This window comes from Grammomys surdaster, unplaced genomic scaffold (genome assembly GCF_004785775.1).
Source record: "Grammomys surdaster isolate TR1022 unplaced genomic scaffold, NIH_TR_1.0 125941, whole genome shotgun sequence".
Classification (NCBI taxonomy): domain Eukaryota; kingdom Metazoa; phylum Chordata; class Mammalia; order Rodentia; family Muridae; genus Grammomys; species Grammomys surdaster.
In genome coordinates, this window is record NW_021620763.1 from 3,208,693 (window position 1) to 3,235,094 (window position 26,402).

The 26,402-nt window shown below is 37.1% G+C and overlaps 1 protein-coding gene across 1 annotated transcript in view; it reads left to right on the forward strand.

The window, feature by feature from the left end:
- Man1a2 (mannosidase alpha class 1A member 2) overlaps positions 1-26,402 on the forward strand; it is a 132,018-nt gene that overhangs the window by 77,077 nt on the left and 28,539 nt on the right. Inside the window, exons 8-10 of the mRNA XM_028752999.1 lie at positions 695-788; positions 21,887-22,002; positions 25,833-26,052. Of these exons, the coding sequence (XP_028608832.1) occupies positions 695-788; positions 21,887-22,002; positions 25,833-26,052 (430 nt within the window). The remainder of the gene's footprint in view (positions 1-694; positions 789-21,886; positions 22,003-25,832; positions 26,053-26,402) is intronic.

A 26,402-nucleotide genomic window follows, 5' to 3' on the forward strand; every position in this document is an offset into this window, starting at 1 on the left:
CTGCCTCCCAAGTACTGGGATTAAAGACGTGCGCCACCACTGCCTGGCTGGTCTTTGGTTTTTCGAGACAGGGTTTCTCTGTAGCCCTGGCTGTCCTGGAAGTCACTTTGTAGACCAGGCTGGCCTCAAACTCAGAAATCTGCCAGCCTCTGCCTCCAAGTGCTGGGATTAAGCGTGCGCCACCACCGCTTAGCTTTCTTTTGTTTTTTGTTTTTTGGTTTTTGTTTTTTTTTGTTTTTTTTGTTTTTTTCCCTTTCTTAACCTCAGGGAGATCTTTAAGAATTTAAAGAATGTTTTATTTTGAGAGCATCTAAACTCAACAGTTTGATTTTTACTTCATTTACTTCATCACTTACTAAATCAAAATGAATACTTCTCACAGAAAGTTTTGATTTCATTTCTCTGAAGTTGCTTTTATTCTTGTATTTTAATATATACTGGGATACATCTTGAATATATGGGTGAGGTTTGTGTTGGTCTCTTTTATTTGCTACTTCTATTATTGTTTGAGTTTTAAATAATAACATATCCATAAATAAAACTAAGAAATCGTTTAAGGAGCAGAAGCCCTTCCTGACCACCACACACAAGGTAGAAGGTGGTTGCGGGTTCCAAGGGCGGGAAAGCCACAGACTAATGGAAACTTGATGACACCTGTTTTTATTAATTCCATTCTTAATTTCATTTTGATTAGGTCATGCACATTCGGAAACTACTACAGAAAATGGAACGCCCAAATGGTCTTTATCCAAATTATTTAAACCCAAGAACAGGGCGCTGGGGTCAGTGTAAGTATTTGTAGTGCAACTGCTGACTTGTTAAAATGGTTATTAAAAGGTCTTTGCTTGATAGGGTGAAAGGTGAGCCATGTGGAATTAAAACCCCAAACCTAGGCCTGACCCTGCTAGTTATCTGGTAAGGCTGCTGCCATCGGTGAGTTTCTGACTCCCTTAGTTACTTACGTTGAGTTTCTGCTTGTTAAAAGGAAGCATCACTAAGGTGTCTCACCAGGATATTTTAATTTTGTATCTTTTTGTACTTTGTTGAAATATGGGTTGACAGTTTGAGGGACAATGCATAATAATTATTCATATCTTCCTATAAATAAGAGTACTGCTTGAGATTTGTGTGCGTGTGTGAGGAGTTCAGAATAAACATAACTTTGTAAATTTTGGAAAGGGGACAGCTGCCATTGGACAGACTATGTCTAGTCAGTCATATAAGAAAAAGGTATCATGCATCTGTTCTTCACTAGCTGCTGTATGAGACTAAAGATGGAGAAGGAATTAGAGTTTGATCTGATTTTATGGAGTGCTCAGGATAGCAGGGTAGGTAGAAGTACTTAGAAGTAGTTGGTATATAGTATGATAAATGTAATAGAGAAGTGTACTAGTTAATGTGAAACTGCAGAGATAATTAATTATTCACCCTGCTGGAAAGATGTTAATAGTTATTAGCTTAGAATTCATCTTTGAAGGTATTGGGTTTCAAACAGTAATTGTGGAAATGTTGAACTTACAGTGTTAGTAATTATGGTTTTTATAAATGTTATTCTCTTTTAAAAAGTAAAGAAACTAAGATAAATACAGGTAAGAATGTTGTCAGCCTAAATACCGGGAGCTGGAAGAGGTTTGCCAGGGATTGTCCTGCAGGCTCCTTTGCAGGAAGTCGCTCTTTTTCTTGATTTTTCTCATGTACTTTCCCCTCCATTAGTTCATGGAGTTCACTTTTCTCTTTACTTTGAAGAAATTATTAAAGCTAATGCTTATGTGGAATGGAAATATCTTTGAAAAAGCAAAAGGTTGATAGTTGCATTTGTAAAACAAAGATGTAATTTTTTTTATGTTACAGACGAGTGACTGGATTGGATGCCTACTTAGTAATTTTGACGAATCAGATTGTAAAATTTACTTCTTAAGTATTCATTACTATTTGGAATTTCAAATGTGGGAAAATTATGCTCAGTTTCTACAATATCTCATGGCAGTATATATGTTACATGGTATAACTATATAAGTACCTAAGATGGAAAACATAAAAAGTGAAATAGAGGTTGCATGTATACTCAGAAGCTTGTCTTACAATGTAAGCCAAATAAAGCCAGAAGCATAAGGTATCAAACTAATCATATATAAAGATTAATCTATATTTTATAATAATTAAAAAGCAAATTTTATAATAAGATATTCTTTCTTATAAGACATATTATGATGTCTTATAAGAGCATAAGAAATAGATGCTCACTTAACGATTGCTAATGTAAGAAAACAAAAGTTAATTCAGAAAGCAAAACAGATGATCAGTAAGTCAGTCCTGTTTAGCTTAAAGGAGTTGTGTCTGGTATTTGTAGATTTTCTCTGTAGTCTCTCCCTAGAGGAGTCTCTGGCTAACCATTTCACTGTGCCCATGGTCAGATCAATGCACTTTAAACAGAAGCACAGTTCTGTGACTATTAGTTTGGTAAAGCAAATCAAAACCCCTGTATACCCAGTGTTTCAAAGAATCTTACTATTTTTATGCCTTCTGAATCTAGCAGTTACCTGGTTTATTTCTGGAAAAATTTAAAAATTATAAAGTTAATTTACTGAACCTAGGAATTATTTACAGTTGCAATAATTTTGAAACATTCTAAGAAGTTCCTTTTTTTTTTTAAGATTTATTTTATTTATTTCATGTGTATGAGTACACTGTAGCTGTCTTCAGACACAGTAGGAGAGGGCATCAGATCCCGTTACAGATGGTTGTGAGCCACCATGTGGTTGCTAGGAATTGAACTCAGGACCTCTGGAAGAGCAGTCAGTGCAAGATGAATCTTTTGATGAGGAGTGAAAGGTACACTTTTCTGTGGATACAAGGATGAGTATTTAAAACAAAAACAAAAAACCCAGAAAATACATTGATTTGGGAACCTAGCAGTCTATGGTTCTTTCAGGTCTGTAACCTATCCATAGATAGTTGGCTAGGTTTACAGTACCAGGCATTCCTTCCTGGTGAATTCCTTCCTGGTGAACAAGCTTTAAGTCCAGTTAGATAGCTGTCTGGTTGCTCCAAAGGTAAAAGTACTGCTACTGTACCACTGTGGATATCCTGTGAGCCCATCCATTGCTGTGGTTCATTGGCATCACAGCTGGACAGGACTACCAGTTGTTCCTGTCCCTGCACAGGTTGAATAACACAATTCAATCCTATAAGAGCCACTCCTCAGGGAAGAGAGTTCCTGGTCAGTTCCAGGTTGATTCCTCCACATCCTTTGTCAGAAAAGTGTGGTGTCTTCGGTAATTTAGAGCTTTATCTTCAAATTCTGGTAGAAACAAAAATTAGATTGGTTTAGAAACCTAACAGTAAAAAGTAAAAGGCTCTCCTTTCAGAGAACAGCTGTGGGTATCACTGTACTACCAATACCACTTTCTCTTTACTAACTGATAAAGAAGAACTTGACAAGGGTTTGAAAAAGACTAGATTAACTCTTACTTATATCATCTATGGAAATGATTTCAAAGAGGATTTAAAAAATACAACCAAATTTAAGTGACTAAGCTGCAAAGCCCATAGATGAATATCTAGGCCACTAGATTTCTCCATATGATGCCAAAACTAGATAACCATTGGAAAATAAGTTAGATAGAAATAGAATTTAAAAGTTTTGTACATCAAAGGACACTATCATGAGTTAAAGATAACCTACCAAATGAGCTACATTCATGATGAGGGTATATTTCCACAATATATAAAATCTTGTAACTCAACAAAAAGGCAACATACATGAAAAGCAGACCAAATTATTTGAATAGATATTTTCCCCAAGAAGATAATACAAAAGGACGTAAGTAAATGAAAGCTGTCCAGTGCTCTCATGGAAATGCAAAAGAAAACTACAGTGAAATAGGTCCCCCCTACATCACAGCCCCCATAGTGGTTGTAATCAGAAGAACAGAAGCAAGCCTTGGCAAATGTGGACAATTAGAGCTTTTGTCATTTCTGGTGGTCACTACAAATCTTTCAGCTAGAGTAAAGTCCTGGCAGTTTCTAAAAGGTAAGCAGAATTACCAAATGAATAGCTACCAAATGCATGGAAAGTAGACTCAGATGCTTATAGCCCAGTATTCGCAGAAGCTAGGAGCTGGAAATAAGCTGCTTTAGATGTGATTTGTCCTCTAGAGGTTCAGTTGCTGGACATTCTGGCCCTGGGGATGGTAGGGAGATAGTGGGACATGTAGGATGTGCAAGAGTTCCAGGAATGGGTAGTGGTCAAGATTGCCCATCTCTGGGAACATTATTATCACGACTAGAACACTTTCCGGTGGTACACTGGTATGAAGTAATTGTACCATTAGAGCCCTGTCCCAAGAAGGGATTGGTACTGACCATTACTCCGTCTACAGGGAGGGCAGTCAAGAACCTAGAGAGACAAGTTACTTAACTTTTAAGAGTTACATTACTGTGGTTATTGTATTGTCACAGTTCATCCAAAATGGAGGAGTTTTATAAAATGGCTCAGCCCTGACTAACACAAATCAGCAAAACAGAACAGTGGAATAGAGAAGAGAATGAAGAGTTGTTTGCACAAGGTTTCAATTTGTGGTGATGAGAAAGTGTCAGGAATGGATAGTGATTGTGCTCACTTGTTGAACATACCAGTATCACTTTCTAGCACACTTGACAGTGGTGTCCGGGACACCATTTGTGTTATGCATAGTTCACCATAAGAAGAGGCCTGATCAAAACAGAGAACTCATTTGTCACTGTTTTTCTCCACAAAATAAATTTGAATTACTTTGTAATATTCTTCATCAGCAGTTATTAATTTTGAGAATGCTATTCATTGGGAGTTTTGGCAGACAGATTTTTCAAACCTTAGCAAGTTACCCTTATATCCTGTTAGCAGCTGAAACCCTACTAAATTGTCTGATTTGTTCTTTCTTGTGTTTTTGTATGTTTTATATCAGTTCTGGAAAGTGTATCAAATTCCATCATTATCTTGGAGCAGTATACATCTGTCATATCTATAAATAGGCTGCAAAACAAACATTTAATTGAACGGAAAGTTAACCATTCAGCTTTGGCTAACTGTATTATAATTAGAGTGATGATAATGTCCGACATGCACATAGCAATCAGAGAGTAATTGCTAGTAATTACTCTTAGGATAAGGACTTGGCAACAGATATAAAAGAATATCTCAAGGAACCTAAATTTAAAGGCAAAGCATTGGTTCTGTTTCTTTTTTATTTTAGTTCTCTAATTTTAAGTTCACTGATTAGCCTATGTCATTTAATGATTTAAAATTAAGGCAATATAGGAAACCAGTCACTAGTAGTTCATTAAATTTTATAAGACTAAATTTAAAGTTGTTGAAAGATTAGAATGGGTAAAATGTTTGCAGTTACAGTGCAAACCTTGGTTTTTCTGTTTAACAGTTTAAGTAAAAGGTTGAACTTCTGTGTCTCTGTTGTTCTCCTAGGGAATTCAATCCTCAGAGTTCAAGGTGAAGGGAGAGAACCAGCTCCTGAAGCTTGTCCTCTCTCCTATGTGCATACCATACCCACACACTCATACTCACAATTATAATCATAAATAAAACTGGAAACTATACTTCCTGTTTCAAACTGTTGAATACAGTCTCCAGATACATGATATCATAGGAAGATTTAGAATTTCTTCACAGCTTTTTAACCTAGTATTCTTTCCTGACAATGCAGAAAAAATGGCAGCAGTGACCATGAAGTGTAACTGCTGACACTGTAAAAATAAGTCTCCTTTTAAAGCTGTTTCTTCAAGTATGTGTAATAGTCATGATAAACTGATAACATCTCCTAATTGGTCTTCCTAGGACTGCCTTCATTCTGTTCTAATATAGGAACCAGTTACTTTTTCCTTTATAAATTGTGCTGCATTGTGGGACTCTCCAATGACCTTATGCTGTACTATCTAGAGTGTAGTCTGGAAGTCTTAATGAGCCTTCTTTGATCTCTTTTCTAATAAGTGTTTGTATTCTATCTCCAATGACAACCCACCTCGGTTTCTAGTGTCTACCGTGCAGGTTTGTTTGCTTGCTTGTTTTGTTGTTGCTGTTTTGTAGAGTTTTTTTGTTTGTTTTAATCACAAAGCCATTGTACCTCCCTCTTGTGTGCTTAGAACAGACTCCCCAGAGATAGAATTCACATGGCTCATCCTCTCACTCTCTACAGAGGTTTTCTTTTTAAGTTGCCTTAGAAATGACTCTTCCTTGCTTACCCCTTCTAAAATTTAGACATCTGATTACCAAATCCATACATTGTATACTCCTTTGTTCATGGATATAGTTACTGAGAACACAGAATCTAAGCAGACAAGCTGAATTTGACTTACACCGGCTACATTCCAGCTTTGTGACCTGATTATTTACCCACTTTGTGTCTGAGTTTCTTCCTCTGTACAGTGTGGGTAATAATATACTTTATGAGGTTTTATAAGCGTTATGTGTAAAATACTTGAAATAGTGTCTGATACATAGTGGTCCTTATTGTTTGCTCTTTGTCTTATTTTTTCATCTCTCAACAGAATAAAAGATCCATGAAGGCAAAGTGTCTCCCTTCTTATCCCTAGTGCCTAGAACGGGGCTGGCACAGTGAAGCCATTGAAGAAATGACTAGTGAAAGAGTGAAGAAAAGTTATAGATGTTATCTCAGTTGATCAATTTGTAAATGTAAAAATCATGATCATTCCTCGTTTTTTAAACATGCCTCTCATATTTGCCTAATGAACTTACAGTTCTAAACAGTTTATGCTGATTCATTGATTGATCTGCAGGCTTACACACAGCTTTTGGAGGCAAATGCTATTTTTCCTTTTCTTTCCATTGATGTAGAAAATGAAATGCAGAGAAGTCTAGCCATTTGCACAAGGTAACACAGATATTAAGCACAGAGCAGAGGCAGGGTTTGCACAGCAGACTGGCTGTAGAGGTCCTGCTCTTACCACTGTGCCACATACATTCCAGGACCTTACACTGTGCTTCCTTTGTTCTTCTGCTTGCCGATCCACAGGGTCTGCTTTGACCTTCTCCCCAGCCCCCATTTTTAAATGTTCACCTTATCTCTAAAGTAGCAGTGTATCTAACTATTAATATATATACTTGAGTAAACTGGCTTTCAGGAATTAATAGCTTGTTATCCAACTTAGCTTTTCCCAGAATTTCCTGCTATTCGATTGCTTCTTGTTGTTGCTGTTGTTAGATTCATTTAGATATGTAACTAGCATCCCCAGATTCAACAGACCAGTTGTAATACCTTTCCCTTTAAGCCATTCTTCTCCAGTATTCCCAGCTTCAGCGAGGAGCACATTTATCACTCTGCTGCCATTGGAAAGCTGGCATCACCCAGGATTTCCCCTTTCAATAGGCACACCCAGTAGATAGCAGACAGGAGAGTAATAGTCAAGAAAGATGATTTAGTTATTTTAAGAAGTTAATAAGTATCAAATGCTAAGAAGCAGATACAGTTGAAGGGTAAAGTTACAAATACAAAGGGAGGAGCCTCATGAGAAAGAGACTGAAGTGGTCAGGGTTCAGAGCCAGAAGTACTGTTACAGAGAACAGGTGCTCGTCCTTAGCAATCAAAGGATAAAGAAAGCACAATAAATTGAAGGAATTTTCTGCGTTATCTTGCCTCCAGCTTTCTGTGTTTTCTCCCTATCTGTTGTGAGAGATAAAGTTGAACAGTGGGGAACTTAGATTTTTAGAAATCTGCTTTAGGTTACAGGAAAGAACACTAAATCAAGTTATGAAAATGAGAAGCAATTCTGGGATTTGAGCAATTCCTGGACGTTGTCCTTCTGTTTTATCTGCCCATCTGTTTTCATTCATGCAGTCAGCCAAGTGGTGCTGAAGGTCAGAAGTCCTTTAGGTGAGTTAGCGTAAATGTATGATTTCCAGTTCCTGCTGGATCACTCCTTCTCACTTCTGTTACTTTGATAGTTTACTTTCCTTTTCTCTGTTCTCTTCAGATTTTCTGCATGATCGTCCTGTTCTACACAACCCTCTCTTTTGATTATTTTCAACTTTGTTGACAATTTTAGTTTAGATATAGGTATCTTTAGTATCAAAGTATGTAGAGTTTTGAAATTTTCAATATGAAAGTCTTGACGTTCTAAAAATCTAAGGTAAAAAAAACCTTAAGTTTGTTGGGTTTCTTCTAACTCGAAATATCCTTTTTGTTTCTTTGCTTAAAAACTGCTTTATTAAGATATAATTAGTAACAAGCTGTTAGAAAATGTTAATGGCAAGTTCTAAAATATCACACGTATGAAAGCCAGCACAACAATCAAATAGGTAACATACTTATTGCCTCTGAAAAATCTTCTCATGTTCTTTCGGGCTCCCTTTGTCATAGCCTTCCCCTCCCCTCCTCAGGAAGCCACTAGTCTGCTCTGCATGTGCTTGCATTTTCTACAGCCACATGCAAGGTGTGTTCTTCATGTGGCTTCAGTTACTCTTTATAATTATGTTGAAATTTATCCTTGTTGTATATATCACTAGTTTTGAATAATATTTCATTGTGTGATATTTCTGTAATTTCTATGTTTAGTACCTTGTTGGTGGACATTTGAATTGTTTTTCTCAGGGATAGCTAAAAATAAAGCTTGTGTTAATAGTCTCATGAAGGCCCCATGTGCTCTCACTTCTTGTGGATACCTAAGATGTGTCCAGTATTGTTTAGTGGATGTCAAGTATTTGAAGAAGCTGCCAGTTTATTTTCAGAGGGGCTGTATACCATCTTACACTCCCTCCAGCATTCCTCTGAGTAGTCCCAACACTCAGTCACCAGTCTCTTTAAAAATGTTTTTATTAATTCCTTTGTGAGTTTCACATTATGTACTCCAGTCCTGTTCATCTCCTCATCCCCTCATATCTGCCCTTCACCCATGTAACCTCCACCCCAAAGTAAACACACACACACACACACACACACACACACAAAACATAAAAAAAAGCATAGAAAACATCTCATTGTGGACGCTGTAGTGTGTCACAGTGTGTCCCACAGTATATCCCTCTGTCCACACATCTTCACTTACAAATGTTCATTGTAATGAGTCATTGATCTGTTTCTAGGCCTCTGGCTTCTGTGACACTATCAATATTGGAGTCACTGGAACTCCTCCCAGCCATCCTGCTGTTGCCCTATGTCAAGGACTGGCCATTTTACACATCTGAACCATTCACAGATGATGTAGATTGTGGGGTGGGCCAACTCAGAGCCCTGGATCTGGGCGTGGGTGGCAGCTGAACTGGTCAACATGCTTGGCTCTCCCTGATCCACACCACCAGGGCAAGCTCTCCAGTACTGCTTGTACCAGACCACCCAATGCCACCATCAGCAGGAGGCAGAGTCAGCTATCCTGCTTTCATCCCCTTGGTGCTCATCCACACCCACCTTCAGAACCAGCTCCACTGTGTTGCCCAGTTAAGGTGAGGGGACCACTCCCAAGTGCTGCAGCCTGTGAAGAGCTGAGCCAACTTTCCCTCCTGCTTTCACACCCTTGCCTAATGCCTTCGCCATCAGGGCTAGCTCCCCTGAATGCTACAACCAGTGCTAGGGCAGGGCCCTTCTACCTCAGGTGTTGGGTAGGGAAGGAGGGGTCCATCAGTACTCATAAGTTCTGCCACTGATGAGAGATGGGGCCAGCTCTCCAGATCACTGCAGCCAGTGAGGAGCAGGACTGGACATCCATATGTTCCCTGGTGGATGCCCTACCAGGGATGTCCACATGCTTTCTAGTGGTAATAAACACTAACATGGTATAAACCATGGACACTGACTCCTGCCGCTGCATAGCCATAACCTAGACATGGCCTTCAGCCCTTAGTGTGGCTCAGAGTTACCTCACCATGGCCCCATGGGACAGGGCTGGACACTCAAAACAGAAATCAGGGAGAGGAGGGAGGAGCGAGTCAAATGATAGTGTTCAAAGGAAGTCTCGCAGCTCTGACTGTTGCAGCTCTGATTGACTAGCCATCAGGTGCTTCTTTAGTCCAAGAAATACAGATTATGTGTTTGATTTTTCATTACATGTCCAGGGTTACAAGTTCAGTCACAATTAGAAAATATAAACAAGACAGACTTTATTTTGTTATTAACTCTATAACGCCAATTTAAGGAATCTAAAGAATGTCTCCTCCAAAGCAAGCACATTTATTATGCGACAGCCTGCTTGTAGGCTGGCAGCGTTTGCAGTTTGAAAGCACTGCAGACAAACAGAAAATATCTGAACCGGTCTTTTTATGAATAGCAAATACTAATACCTAACTTCTTTTACTATATGTCTTATCATCTGTGCTATAAAGTAGGACATTTATTTTAGTCAATCTATCTTGTTTACTGAGTTCTATTCCTCCAAGGGTATACTCTTATGACCCCCTATCTTTAAACAACATTTTCAGAGAGCTCTAAGCCATAATAAAAAGAGACCTTGAATCTGTAACCTGTTCTCCTGGACAGTCCAAGTTTGTCAGTTGTGTTGTTTACCCTGTACCAATCATACTGTTGAGCTTGCATAGTGGCAGATACCTCAAGAAGATCCCAGGAGTAATAGTCTCATCTAGTTATGGGCTTGTCTGTTCTTAATGATCTCCAAGGCATACAGAGCACTTCCAGATAGTGGCCAGATAAAGTTCATTTTAGGATTTTTTTCCTAAAAACACTCATAGAATTTACTCAGGGAAAAAAAAAATAAAACGAATAATAATGCAGAAAGTCCCCAAGAATGCAACACGTAGAGACTCAACCCCAGAAGTTAGAAGGACAGCAGTTGCAGCAGTGTGTGCAGCTTTGCCAGAACTGCATCAAGCAGCTATGCTGCCTTCACGACTCTGTTTCCAGTGGATATAACTGGGCCATGCCTTATTTTAGTTTCATTTAGTTTTAATTAGTATCTCCCAAATGACTGCTGTTAAACATCTTTTTATATGACATTAAAAGTCATTTAGTATGTATTAAAGATCTTTGGTACATTGTTAGATAAAACTTCCTGTGTACTGCTTTTTTTTTTTTAATTGGAATATTTAATTTTTTCCCTTGAGACAGGGTTTCTCTGTGTAGCCCTGGCTGTCCTGGAACTCACTCTGTAGACTAGGCTGTTCTCAAACTCAGAGGTACACCTGCCTCTGCCTCCTGAGTGCTGGGATCAAAGGTGTTGGCTGCCACCACCCAGTTTAAGTTTTAATTGTTGAATTATATATATATATATATAATACATATATATATATATATATATATATATATATATATATATGTATGTATGTATTTTTTTTACAAAGGCTATGTGAGAAATAGTCTTAACAAAGCCTTTTCTCAGTATGTGGCGTGTGTTTTCATTCTCAGGAGTGCTAAACAGTATAAAATATTCTAAAGTTTTTTTTTTTTATCAGTCTGTTTTTTACAGCAGATCAAAGTTCATTTTGTGCCTATAGATATCCAAATAAGGTAGCACCTTTTGTTGAAAAGGCTCTCTTCACTTAGTGCCTTTACCCCTTTGTTAAAGCCAGCTGCCTGTATAGTTAGGTATGGGGTTTGGATTCTATTCCGCTGTGTTGCTCTGATGATGTGTGCCTATGACACCACCTTGCTGTTTTGAATATTAAGGTTTATTATATGTCTTGAAATCAAGCTGTGCTGATGCTCTGAGTTTTTTTTTTTTTTAAAGTTTTTGCTTTTCTAGCTTTTATTTTAACTCACTCATTGACTTTGTAGTGCTGGAGACTGTAGCTGGGACTTCGCCTATGCTAAGCAAGCGTTTCATTGAGCCCAATCTCTGCCCTCCTTTGAGAATCATCTTGCCTAGGTCTGTTGAGTCTCTAAATCTGTTTGAGAAGAATTGACTCTTTTAACACTAGTCAGAGTTCTAATCCATTAAGAAAGTGCCTTTAGCTCTACTTTTATTTAGTTTATAATTTTACACAGCTACTTTGTAATTTTCAGGGCATATGTCTTTGACATGTTTTATGGCAAGTATGTCATATATTATACCATTATAAATCGCATTTTTGCCATGCAATGGTGTTGTATGCCTTTAATACCAGTACTCAGGAGACAGAAGCAGGAGGATCTCTGAGCTCTAGGACAGCCTGGTCTACAGAGGAAGTTGCAAGACAGCCAGAGCTACAAAGAGAAATCCTGTCTCAAAAGGGGGGGAGGCATTTTTAACAGATTTAAAAAAAAATATGTGGGAGGGGTAATGTGTGTGTGGACCTATGTGTGTATTAGTGCCTCAGAAGGCCAGAAGAGATCACTGGATCCCTTGGAGCTGGAGTTACAAGTGGTTGTTGCCAGGACAAATGGCTAACTGTAGTGTCTTAGCATACTAAAGTGTCTGCTTGGCCTCTAGGCTCTTTCAGTACCAGTGGCTCCTCTCAGCCACTTCTCTTCTCTTCCCAGCTTCTCTTTCCTATAGAACCTTGCCATTTCAGCCACCCACTGGCCTGGTTTCTTTGATTCTCAGCAGCCCCCTGTTTTGCTCTTGTCTCCTCTTGGTTCTCTCCTCTCCCTGCTCTTACCTTCACACTCCCATAGCCAAGTTCAGTTTGGAGTCTTCCAGATACTTCTGGCTGTAATCTCCCTCATTATCTGCAGTACAGTCCTTTCCCTCAGCTATACCTTGGAGTGGCCATGTCTTCATTTTCATTACACTGTGAACCATCCAGCATAAATTCTGGGAATGGAACTTAAGTCCGTTGCAAGACTAGCACATCCTTTTAAACTACTAGACAACTGACCATTGCTCCAGCCCTTATACATACATTTTTATTTGAGTATCTAATGTTAGTTAGCCATAGAAATAAATTAGTTTAAATGTATTAATCATAGATCACTTATTTATTTCCAAATTGGTTGTGGTTTATTTGTTTACAATTAGTTTTTTTTAATCTATTACACTTGATAGGATCCTTCCAATTAATTAACACGGAAGAGTAAGAATGTGGATATTCTTGTCTTACTCCTGGTTTTAGGAAGAAATCGGGTTTCCATTGTTCTGTATGGTGTTAGCTGCATGTTCTGTTTGCTTGTCAGTTATTTGTCTATTAGGTTCCTATTACTAGGTTAATTAAGGAATTTATGGTGGTAAGGCTTGCTGGAAGTTTGTATTGGGAACAGTAGATTTTACCAAGTGCTTTTCCTGCCCACCCTCACCTTTTTTTGTTAGTATAGTGACTTATATTAATTATGTTATTTTGATTAGTAAATCTGTCATTCTTACTATTTGTGTTTACTAATGATATATTATTCCTTTAAAATTTGTAGTATTGACTTTATTAGGAAATTGCTCTATGAGTCTATTTTTCCTTCCTATCTTATTCTGGCACCATTGTAATGATGACCTCATAGAATTAGCTGTGAAGCATTTTTTTCCTAGTGTTTTGATAAGAGTTTGTGTAGAATTGTGTCACCTCTCTTTTAAGAATGTAATAAAATGTAATAGCATAGCCAACCACATAGTCTAAGCTTTTCTTCTGGAAAAGTTAACTACACTTTCAAGTTCTTGGACCGAGAAAGCTTTGGTCAGGTTCTTGATTTTGAATATTTTTCTGTCTCTCAGAATTTGTTTATGTCATTCCTTTTAATTTTTTAAATTTTCTTTTCCTTTTTGGCTTTGCTATTTAGTTTCTTGAGGTTGAAGCTGAGGTTTTTAATGAAGGGATCTTCTTTTTCTGGTAAGTTCCAGACTAGTTCCCCAAGAATACTATTCTAGTAACATCCCATAAATTATGACACAATGTGCTTTCATTTTCTTGAGTTTACAGCTACTATCAAACTAAAAGATTTGGGCCATTATTTCTTGAAATAATATTTATTATCTTCCTTTGCCTTCAGAGATTCCACTCAGCTGATTTTTGTGCTTTTATTTTATTTTTATTGCTTTCTGTTTTGCAAAAGAATATTTTGTTAATTTTTTTAATTAACAAGTTTGAAGTTTGTTTTTGCTGGGGATTGTACCCAAGGCCATATGCTGTCTAGTAGGCCCTCTATAGAGTACTGAGCTAAACTGCTAAGGTTTAGGGGTCTTTTGTTTCACTTTGTTTTACTTTATTGAGAAAGGCTCTCATGTACAGCTTGAACAGGCCTTAACTAAACATCCTCTTTCCTTGGCCTTCTTCAGCTAGTGTCATAGACATTTCCATAGTGCATGTGTGCTTCCCACCCCCACCCCCGTGTGTGTGTGCGTGTGTGTGTGTCTATATTTAAATAAATATTTCTGTAAATCTTCCAGGTCAGCTACCCTTACCTGTGCAGTACCTAGTCATCTGCTAGTTTCATCTAGCAGTTTTTAAATCTCTGATATTCTGTTTTCATGTTTAGAAGTTCAACATGGATCCTTTATGTCTTCTTTATCTTCACTTTTTAGACATATGTTACAGTGATAATCGTTAACCTCTTATCTTTTTCTGTGTAATTAATACCATCTATATCCATTCTTATCCCCCTCACTTGGTTGTTGTCCTGACTCTCTGAGTATCTGTTAATATTTGGCTACATGGCACATATTTTGGATTTTACAGTACTGTTTTTTTTTTTTTTAAATTTCTGGGCATCTTGAGGTCTGTTCAGGGATGTAGTTAAGTTGGCTGAAGACAATTGAACTTTCTTCCTGTCCTGCTTTTGCAATTTGTTAGTTGACTCTGGTACATTGTTCAGACCTGGGCTCATTATTTCTTCTCCTAAGGCAAGAAAATTCTGAGAATTTACTGTATATCCTGTGAATTATGAGTATTTCTGCTCTAACTGGTAATAATAGGAACTTTCTTAGTAGTCTTCATTTTCACTAGACAGTATTTCCTCCAGTTCTTTCATGGTTTCTTGTGACCATATTCCTGGGATTCCATTTTCTTACCTCAGAATAGAAAGCATAGGAAAACAGAAAATAGCTCTTTTTGGTAGTCACTAAAATATAGCCTTTTCAGCTTATTTAATCTTACCAGTTCATTTCAGTCTTCTCAAAGAGCCTCTTTTGTCCAATGCAGGATAGAAATCACCAAAGCTGGAAAGATGGTGCATTAGTTAAGAGCACTAGATATTCTTGCAAAGGACCTGAGTTCAGTTCCCAGCATATGCAGCAGGCAAGCTTGCCACATCTTGTAATTCCAGCTCCAGGAGATCCACCCTCTTTTCTCTCCTTCATAGACACCTAGATACAAATGAAAATAAATCCTTTCTTAAAGAAAGCAGTCATGATGGGGAAACCATACATGCCAGTGAGGCTTTGCTGAGACTTGTACTCAAGCACAAAGGTAACATCACAGAAGGGTTCCTAGTTCCAGGAGGCAAGACGTAAGGCTTTATCCCAAAAAGCAGTCTTGCACAGACACCCAGTCTACTGCCACATACCATGCCAGGATGTCTGAGCACTGACAGTTGTTAGTTGGCATGGCAGTATGCTCATGCATGTTGCTTTCATCTGTACTCTGCTCTCAAATGATGGTGGAAAGCTCAGGAAAGCCATGGGTGAGTAAGACTTGGACATGTGTGTGTCCTTATGTTCAGGAAAGCCTTGGGGAGGAGTCATACGCTCATAGATACTGGGGGAAAGGGTAAATGCAGCATATGTTTTAGGCAGGAAACCTTGAAGGGAGAATGAGAACTCTCCCTGCTCTGTCCTAGTTCTTACCCTAGTCTTAGACAGGTTTCTCATGTATATTTACTGCTTGATATCCTGAATACCCAAGGAGAAATCCTTGTAATTCTCTAGTGCTCTTCTCTTCTGCAAATTTCCCCTCTGTACAGAATGGGTGAAATTCTAAATAAATGTATGTTGTTGACATAGGCATGGCCATGACAGAGGCCCCAATGCCTCAGCCCCATAGAGTGGCAAAGCCTTCCTCTGGTCCATGTGTAGGTGTTGACAGCCAACAGTGTCCTCAGCATCTTTCTCTTTGCTCCCCCTCAAGATGTTTACAGTCTCAAGACTGCTCCTCTATAGAGACTACAGCTACTAAGATTACCTAATCTCCCATCCTTATTCAGCTGTATATAAGAACTGTTCAGCTGTATATAACAAAAATGGTGAGCTTCTGGAGGTGCTGCAGTTCATCCATTCTAGTACTTAGACTACCTGGATCTCAGCTTTTCTGTTCATGCCTGTGTGAATGTCATTTCTGCAGGGTTTTGGGACCCAAGCCATTCAAGGAAACTGTACTCCTCTTTCATGTACTAATTTATCATTTCACTCCCAGCTTCATTTTTTCAGTTCAGGGGACCTACAGGATTTGATCAAGTTCACTGTTCCAGGCTCTCTGCCTGCAAACTTTCTTGAAGGAACTGCTTGTGGCAAGCAGGACTCACTTTATTTCCATCTTTAAGAAATTAACATCCGCCCTTGTCTGACGCTGACTGTCTGGAACAACCATTGCTTTATTTTGTCCTGTAGTTTTGTTGTTTTAGATTGCAAGGTTAGCCTCACAACAGTTGCTCTGTTTTGGTCACCTCACCCCCACCCCAGCAGTTCCTAATAGCTTCCTGTCTTCCTACTTACTGTGTATTCTTAAAATACCACTCTGGGTTGCCCTTTTGTTTTTTCTTCACTGATTGAAATCCACACATGTATATATTCCATTCAATGGTTGACCTTAGATTTTATACTGTCTTCATTCTTTGTATTTTTCTAACAACTAGAATTAGCCATTGTTGTAGTCTCCTTCAGAATGCTATAAAAACAATGTGACACACTTTTCACTGCTCCATGTCCTAGCCTTACTGTGGACTTGTTTCAAATTCTTAATTTCTTTGTGTATTATTGCTGTTTATATATGCCATTTCTTCTCCTAGATCAGTCTATCTTCCCTCCCTCCCTCCTTCCCTCCCTCCTTCCCTCCCTCCTTCCTTTCCTCCCTCCCTCCCTCCCTCCCTCCCTCCCTCCTTTCTTTCTTCCTTCCTTCCTTTCTTTCTTTCTTTCTCTCAAGTTCTAAGAGAGTGTCCTCTAGTAGTTTTAGAGTGGGGCTCACTGTAATGCTTTTGTGTCATAGTGACTAAAATATCTGAAAACAGGTTAAATGAAAGAATTCTTTTCAGTTCATTATAATGGGGAAATTGTAGAGGAACAGAGATGTTCTTTTCTTGGCAGATAGGAAGCAAAGAAAGGGGAATATAGGTATGGTACAACCACCTACAAACACAACACAACACAACATAACACAACACAATACAATGCAATGCCTACAGTTACCTACTTCCTGCAGTTACCACTCTATTTCCTATCACATGCTAGTAACTTCATCATAGTCACCATCTTTCCATTTCTTCTACTACACCCGGATGACCTATGCTCAAAATGAAAGTACAGATGGAACTGGGAGTGTGGCTCTGTGATAGCACTTGCCTAGTATGTTTGAACCCTGATTGCATCCCAAGTACATTTAGAAAAATCTCTTTACCAGTGAACTCATAGATTCATTTAGTTTTACCTCTTTTTCTAATTCAGGAAAAGGCACTGTCCATTATATTGATCCTTTGACCTGTGTTCCAGATAACATGTTCTTCTAGTTCTTGAATTTTATTTCCCATTTCCTCCAATTTAATATGAACCTTTGAACTTTCTGGTTCCATTTTTATAAAAGTAAAGTCCTGGCTTACTTTTTCTATCTCTTTTTCAGTGAACTATACCACCGTGACACCAAAAGTAATTTCTTATGTGGCCATTAGCCCCCAAAGACAACATATTAGTTGTCTATTGCTAAGTAGCAAATAACTCTAAAACTCTTTGGCTTAAAAATTTACCATTTCTCTAGAACCTGACTAATGTGAACCTTATTAGTCAAGAGAGTACTGAGAAGAGTAGAGATAATCACCAAGAATAAAAGAAAATAATTATCACAGAACAGAAACATAGCTGTCTTTAGTTTGCATGGTGCCTAGCACAATGACTATGAAATGGTAGTAGTACTTTATGGGGCTAGTGTTAAAATGAAGACTCTAAGCCTCAGCAAGGGAAGCTGAATGTGAGGAAGTGGGGATACACTGAGCCTGCAGAATAGCATCAGGTCTCTTACTAGTAAGAGTGGACTTGGATGGTGTTGGGACAATACTTTGAAGAAGCTCTGAGGGAAGATTATTTCTGCCTTTGAACTTAATACCCATGTATTATAAAATGAAGTGTCAATATAGTAAAAACATTCTAAAAAACAAGACCTTTTATCTGACATACTCTTTCCTAGGAATTTATTTAAGAATGTTACTCCGCAAATCCTGTGTAGACTAAGATGTAGGATTGAAGATAGAATAGGTGCAACTATGGAGAGCAAGAAAAGAGATCTCACAGTAACAGCTGTGGAGTGTGCCTAGAGTTGATCAGATTGGACGGAAAGCCTGTGAGGACAAGAGGAGATGCGTGCTGATGCATGTCATTGTTGGGAAGCTAGACAATGCAAGAGCTATGCAATAGAGTAGTAAAGTATAAACACAGCAAACAACCCTCATGGTCCTTAAGACCTTGGTGGAGGGTGAGAAAAGATGAGGCAGAGGAAGGGGAAACAGCTCTGTGTGAATTAATTTCACATAGCCTCAAAGTTGAGATTATAAAATTGATAGTGGGGCCGGTGAGATGGCTCAGTGGTTAAGAGCACTGACTGCACTTCCAGAGGTCACGAGTTCAAATCCCAGCAACCACATGGTGGCTAACAACCATCTGTAATGATATCTGATGCCCTCTTGTGGGGTGTCTGAAGACACCTACAGTGTACTTACATATAATAAATAAATAAAAAAAATAAAAAAAATAAAATTGATAGTGACATTGAGCCATCATTTTGATCTATCTGTTGTAAAATAGTTCCTCTCCAGATGTAACATTGCTGTTTGTGTGCTTATTACTAAACAGCCCCCAGAGGACTGGCAGTCTATCCCATTGCATACGCACACTGTGACTCTTTACGTCTTCATTTCTGTATTGTTTTAGTGTTTATAAGGAACAGGCTTTTATGGCTTTCGTGATGATAAAATGTTAATGTGAAGGGTATTTTTAAGCAAAAAGTATAATTTACCCTATAAGCCCATCATCATTTGGCCGTCTATTCTTTTTTTTTTTAATGGCCATCTATTCTTAAATGTAAACATTCTCTATTTTGTAACCCACTAGAAATGTAGCTGTAGATATATTTATTCTGAAACTGAGTAAGCTATCATATTAGAGCTCCATCTTCCCCTCCAGCCATCTTCTATGTTGCTCAGTTTAACTTCCAGAGACTCACAGAGGAACCTTCCTTTACATAGTAGGTAGAAAACAAGAGAATGGTTCTTAGCAGCATTAACTTAATAGATCTCAGTTAAAGGAGATGGACATTGTATATTCAAGCACTTAGAAAATGTGGTAAGAAAGGTCAGAGAAGTGGTTATCTTTAGGGACTGAGTTTAACTGAAGGTCATGTAAAGTCCTTTAGGATGCTGGGTATGTTGTACATTTAAAGCTGTGTGATTGTATGGATGTATCTTGTTAAAAATTTATTTACATATTGGCTTATGATTTCAGAAAAAAATAGTGAAATAAAATGGTGTTTAAGGTATATGTGAATTATGAACATTCAATGTATTGCTCAAGCCCTTTGACCCATTTGTTGCTTTCTATAATAGTTTGATTTTGGGTTACATAAAATGACATGTTCTCAGGTAATGTATTTAGATATGAAGTTAAAATGTAAAGCTTTTCCCCCCAGAGATAATCACAGTGGCAATTCTGTTCAAAGACTTTGTACCCTAACGTTCCTCAATATATAATTTTTAGCAATGTCAAACTATAAATATTGTTCTGAGCCTGTTCCCTTTCCACACTTAACCGGGTAAAAATAGATATCCTTCAATGTGAGATTACAGACATGTTTGATTCCTTTTCATTAGCATGTATTGCGCTGTACTATATTTATACTCTATTTATTTATCGACTTCCCTAGATATTTCAGGCTGTGTTAAACTTTTTACAAATGAAAACAGTTCTATAATGGATTTTTTTCTTACACTAGTATTTGGGTTTTTCAGATATTGTTACAAGGTAATTCCAGAACTAGGTGCATATATTAAATTTTGCTACTTACTTCCATTCTCAACAATTATGAACTATATTGTCAGCACTGGATAGTAATAGTCTTTTAGAATGCTTGAGGAAGCATGAGGATGTAGCTCAGTGGTAGAGTACTTACCCGGCATATACAAGGCCCTAGGTTCAATCCTTAGCACCACGGATGGATGGACGGATGGACGGATGGATGGATGGATGGATGGATGGACGGATGGATGGATGGACAGATGGATGGACGGATGGGTAGATAGATGGGTGGGTGGATGATGGAAGAGTGGATAGAATAACATTTTCTTTCTTTATTTCTCTCTGTGTTACTCACTCACTTGTTGGACTGTCAAAAGGACTCAGCAGCCAAGGGCACTTGCCTTGAAGCCTAAGGATTGAATTTGATTCTTAGGACCCACTTGGTGCAAAGACGGAATAGTCCCCATGCACACATGCTGTGGTGCATATGCTTATTTATATCCACAGATAAATAAGTGTATAAAACTCTAAACATATTCTTGGGGACATGCTAGATAGTAGTCAAATCTTGCTTTCTCAGTAGAATTTGGCCTTTCTCAGATTACTGGAATTGAGTATGTTTTCCTGGGTAATAACTGAGTTTTGTTTCTTTTGTTGTTATTTTTGTGTCCTTTCATTGGCCTTACTTTTTGGTCAGAAGTCTTTGCTTAGGACATTATCTTTCTCCTGTCATATATGCTGCAATTACCTTTTCCTATTCAATCTCTTTTTTTCACGTTTTGGGTCATAGGAAGTTAAAACTTTTCCTTTATGACTCATTCATTTTGAATTTTAAGAGTATCTGCCTAAGAAAACCAGACGTATTCTCTGTATTCTCTTCTGCTATACTTAGATTTTTATACTGCTAATAAATCCACAAATAAAAAGATAAAAACATGACATTTTCTGAGCCCAAATTTTCCTCATAAACTGCTAAATACCATCCTCACCTTCCTGTGCTAGTATTGTCTGACTGACTGGTGGAGGGTCACATGTGGTAAGGTGTTTTTCTTTCCCTGTATAGACAGTGGGAATTTTATAATAACATCCTGCAGTGTACAGCAAGACTTGTGGAAAGTGAGAGATGACAGAGTGTGCTTAAAAGTGTAAGTGATAGTTAATAGTATAACCATGAAAAAACATTCTGTACTAATGTATTGAATATGAATAGTAATTAAGGACAGAATTTAACAGCTAATTATATTAGAAAAATATATTACAAAATGGTCCTTGACTTTGGAACAGGACTTTACCACTAGACATTGTTGTATAGAGATGTTTAGAAGTGGGTGTTTTTTGTTTATTATCAAATATAACTGTCATTTAATAATGGTTTGTGTGTTTAAAGCCATTAGTATAGAAAAGATTTTTTGTTGTAGTTTTTCTTTCCTTTTTTTTTTTTTTTTGGAGACAGGGTTTCTCTATGTAGCTCTGGCTGTTCTGGAACTTGCTCTGTAGACCATGCTGGCCTCAAATTCACAGAGGTCCACCCGCCTATGCTGCCTTTGAGTGCTGAGATTGAAGGCATGCCCACCACTGCCTAGCAAAAGATAATTATTTTACATCTGCAAAAGTCTGGGTGGACGACAGTACAAACTATGAAATTTAAGAAAAAGACTCATAAATCTAAAGTACCACCTGTAGAGGAAAAAAGGTTTTCTGGAAGATTAGACATACGTATTTTGTTGTACTCCTACTTGACTAAGTTTGGAATATGTTGAAAGTAGGCATACCACTATGATTAATTAATCTGTTAGGTGGTCTTTATTATTGAAAAATATTATTATTTTAATTGTCTTTATCTTCTTTTTCCCTCACTCATAACCTCTTTCCTCTTTTGCTACAGATCATACATCAGTTGGTGGTCTGGGAGATAGTTTTTATGAATACTTACTGAAAGCATGGCTGATGTCAGATAAAACAGACCACGAGGCAAGAAGGATGTATGACGATGCTGTTGAGGTGATTATTGTTTGAGTCTTTTCTTAGAGTGAACATACATATATATATATGTACTGAGTACTAGATAGTGACTGGACACATGTAACCATTTTATTATAGGCATCTGGGAAGTAGATGTACTATATATAAACATTGTGCTTATTCACTGTTGAGTTTCCTAGTATTTTAACAGAAAATCTTTACATTAAGTCTTATTTGTAACAGTTTAAAATAGTTAGGTGAGTATATTTATAAATATATAATACTTCATTTTAATTACATTTGATTAATTTCTACAGAGACTGGTAAAGCTTCTGACTTCATCCTTCTGTAAATACTCCTTTCAAGTGGTGATGGTTTAAGGCTACACATTGCATCTTTGAATAAAGAATTGTAATGGTAGCTACTTGTGTAGTGCTTTCCTCGTGCCAGGCATGCTTGAGCTCATTTACATGGACGATTCCACTGCATCATTGACCACTTTACATATGGAGACCTGAAGATGCAGTGGCAGTGGTCAGGTGGCTGGTGACGGTCAGAGCTGGTGAGAGTCTAGAACTGAGCTGTTGGCCTACAGAGCCTGTCTTCTTCATCACGGCATTCTATTGTTTAGTATATATGTATGACAGTTTAAAACCTACAATTAATTCTTTGAAAATTTCTAGAAAAAAAATTACAAAATAGAAAAATGTTATTTATTTAATAAATTACTGATAGCTAGACAGTGATAGCACACGTCTTTTATCCCAGCATTCCACAGAAGCAGGTAGACTTCTGTAAGTTTGAGGCCATCCTGGTCTATGGACCAAGTTCTAAGACAGCCAGGGCTACACAGAGAAACCCTGTCTCAAAACAACAACAAAAATTACTGACTTTCTGACCCATTGTAAATCTGTATGTCCTTAATAATTTTAATATAGCAGATTTCTTCTAATATAGTGATCTATTTTTATCATTGTAGTTTTGTGATTTAAAAAAAAATCAAACTTAAGATCTTATTACCCATTTTATATCCTTTGTCAGTATCTGATTTACTACCATTGTTTTAAAAAATACTCTGACATGGAAGTTAATGTGTAATACAGACTTTGCTCATTGTAGTCACTTAATAAACATTTGATGAGGGAATATGTTAACTAATAAATCAAATTAAAATCTAATAAAGAATCTAAATTTATATGTGATTTATAAGCTTTTTAATGAAGCCTTAAAATTTGAAAAGCTGTGAAATTTTATTTTCTCCTGCTAAAATTTAAGCCTAGAAAATGATCCTGAAAGGGTGTGACCTAAGATTTTTTTTTTACTGTGATAGGTGTCATTGTTGTGAAAGTTAATCTTAAAATTTTAAATTATTATCCATTAGATATACCATCTACTTTATGTACAACATGGCTTTATATATTTGTTTTATCAATTCTGTTTTTATTAGTTTTTAAATTTAGAATGGGTTCCTACTATTTTTATAAAAACAGTAATTGGTCAAATTTCATTGTGATTTCAAGTATACAATTTTTTCACTGTTATCTTCAGCAAATACTCCTGTTAGGAGGAAGTATTTTTGAATTGTAAAGTAACATTGAATGCATTCTGTTTCAGATGCTTATACCCCCATCCTGCTTCCTCCACTCTACAGATTCCCAGAGTCCTGGCTTCTTCAACTTAGAATTGTTATAGGTTTTCGATCAAACTTAAAGTCAGTTCCTTTATCTTTTAAAGTATATACAAAGCATACATCTTAATGGCCATTTGTCAGTTAAGAGGCCATGGTAATACTAGTGAAGATGTTTGAGAGTAATGTAATTATTCCTGACTGCCATTCAAAAGCTGGCATTTTATATAAGAAACTATTAAACTCTTTAGAGAGAAGAGTGCAGTACAGTTAATTTTAAGAGTCCCAAGGGTAGTTAAGAATGTAAAGCACAGTCTTTAGTCCCAGTAAGCTAATGAGCATGTTTGGCTATCTTAGAGCATACTAAGATTTGTGCCACCAATGACAAAACAATGTAAGTATTCTGTAGAAAGTCATAACTCTCCAGATATGGTGGTGTACACCTTTAACTCCAGTACTTGGAACAGAGAGAGAGGCAAGCAGACGTTTGTGAGTTTGAGGCTAGCCTGAACTTCATGGTAAGACTCTCTTTCAAAAACAAACAAAAATCAAAAATATATTATAGTGACGTCTCTAGGCAGTTATTGTGTATGTTCAAGCCATATTAATATCATTCAGCCTGTAAGTATGAAAAACTTAGCCCTTCTATTCCAAAGACTAATCTTTTAAATATATATATATATATATATATATATATATATATATATATATATATATATATACATATATATGTGTGTGTGTGTGTGTATGTGTGTATTGTGGTTAAAAATTAATGAAGACTTAAAATCCAGTGGTTATCCCTATCATTCGATTATCAGCTACTTTTTATTGCCCTTATCTGTCTGATTTAATTATCAAGAGCACCAACATTTATAAAGTTATTTATTGAGTGCATGGTACATTATAGCATGAGATGATGAGGGTATACTCCCTACAGTTCTGTAAAGCATGCACTGTTATTACAGGGAACATAAGGTGAATGTCTTCTAGAGCTTATGTTAATGAACTTGTCAGAAAACAACCCATAATTAAAATGTGAATTAATCCTTGAAAAATACATCTCTTATTTCAGAAAGAAAAGTGTGACCCATCTCAGCAAACTCTTAAATCCACAGTCCAGAGGAGCAAAGCTCATAAAAAAAATTTCATTATTAAAATGAAATGTGATTGTTATACTATATGTTTTCTTATATTTAAGTTTAGTATAAAATATTTCTTTTGCTATCCCCATTATTCCAGGACAGTAGCCTGTTGATGTTGTCTCCTTTTATCCATGACCAAACATTCAAAACAAATTACCATACTGTGAGAAGCCAATTTCCTTAGGCGTTAAGGAATGTGTATATCAAGTTCCAACTAGTTTTGAAAGCCTTACCATGGGCAAGGTTATGCTTTTGAAGATAATTTTGCTAACTTGTATAGTTACATGAAAAATTAAGAACAATTTTAACCACTTACTAAAATATCCTTTTCTCTTAACTTATTCAATCTTTTGTTCAGTTTTGTTGTCTGGAATAGAAAATGAATTGATAAAACCTTTTGGGTTCTAACTTCTTAAGGTGATCTCAGTCAGTTAATTATTATGAATCTCATTCAACTCAAGAAGACAAGCTATATCTTCTTGGTAATACCATGTAGAAAAGCACTCAAAGGCCATGTCTCACCTCTTCTGTTTTGTCTTATAATAGTGATTAGCATGTTTTTTCCAGGTTATATATACTAAGTTCCCAGTTTGTGAAAGTTACTACTTTATAAAATACCATAATGCCAAGGTTTCTCTGATGACCAGAGATCCAGACATAAAAGGCCAGACACTCACAGTTTGTGTTCTGGATTCATTTCTGTTGTTGTGACACTACCCTAACAAAAAATAGCACTGGGAGGAGATTTATTTGACTTCTAATCTTGTGTTACAATCCTTTACTGTGTCAGGTCAGGAACTTAAAGCATCGCTCTACAGCCAAGAGCAGGGAGAGCCCTTCCTGCCTGATACCTGCGTGCTTTTGTTCAGCCAGGTCTTTTCTCTCTTACACAGTCCAGGCCAGCCTGTGAAATGGTGCTGACACATTTCTCACCTCAGTCAGCAATCCAGACAATGCCTGCTAGAGGAGCCATGGCCTCAGACAACCTGCTCTGGATAATTCCTTACTAAGACTGTCTTTATAGGTGATTCTAGCTTGTTTCAAGTTGACAGTTAAAACTAAAACAGTTTGTGTTTAAGTCGTTTATCTTTTTCTTGTAGGCTATAGAAAAGCATCTTATTAAGAAGTCCCGGGGAGGTCTGGTCTTTATTGGAGAATGGAAGAATGGACACTTGGAAAGGAAGATGGGTCATTTGGCCTGCTTTGCTGGGGGAATGTTTGCACTTGGAGCAGATGGTTCCAGAAAGGATAAAGCTGGTCACTATTTAGAACTAGGGGCAGAAATTGCACGAACATGTCATGAGTCATACGACAGAACTGGTAAGAATATTTTAATAAGGCTAATGACTTAGTCTAAAATGACCTCTAAGTTAAACATGTTTCCAGAAATTAGGAGGAAAGAATATTTGTACTGTTCACTTCAAAACCTTGAACCCTAAAATAGCAAATAAATTTTCTTAGCTTTTATTTTAATTCTAAGATATATTTCCAGTATTATTTTTTAAAATTCTGAACTCTGGGGAGGAGGTTATTTGTTTTATTCTTTAATATTTAGAAAATAATTGTTGTAAAGACAAAAGTTAGAAAAGTTGTATAGAGTAATATCTCTTATTTTTTCATAGAAGTCCAACTATTAGTTTATATTGATAAGTTATACTCTCAAAATAAAG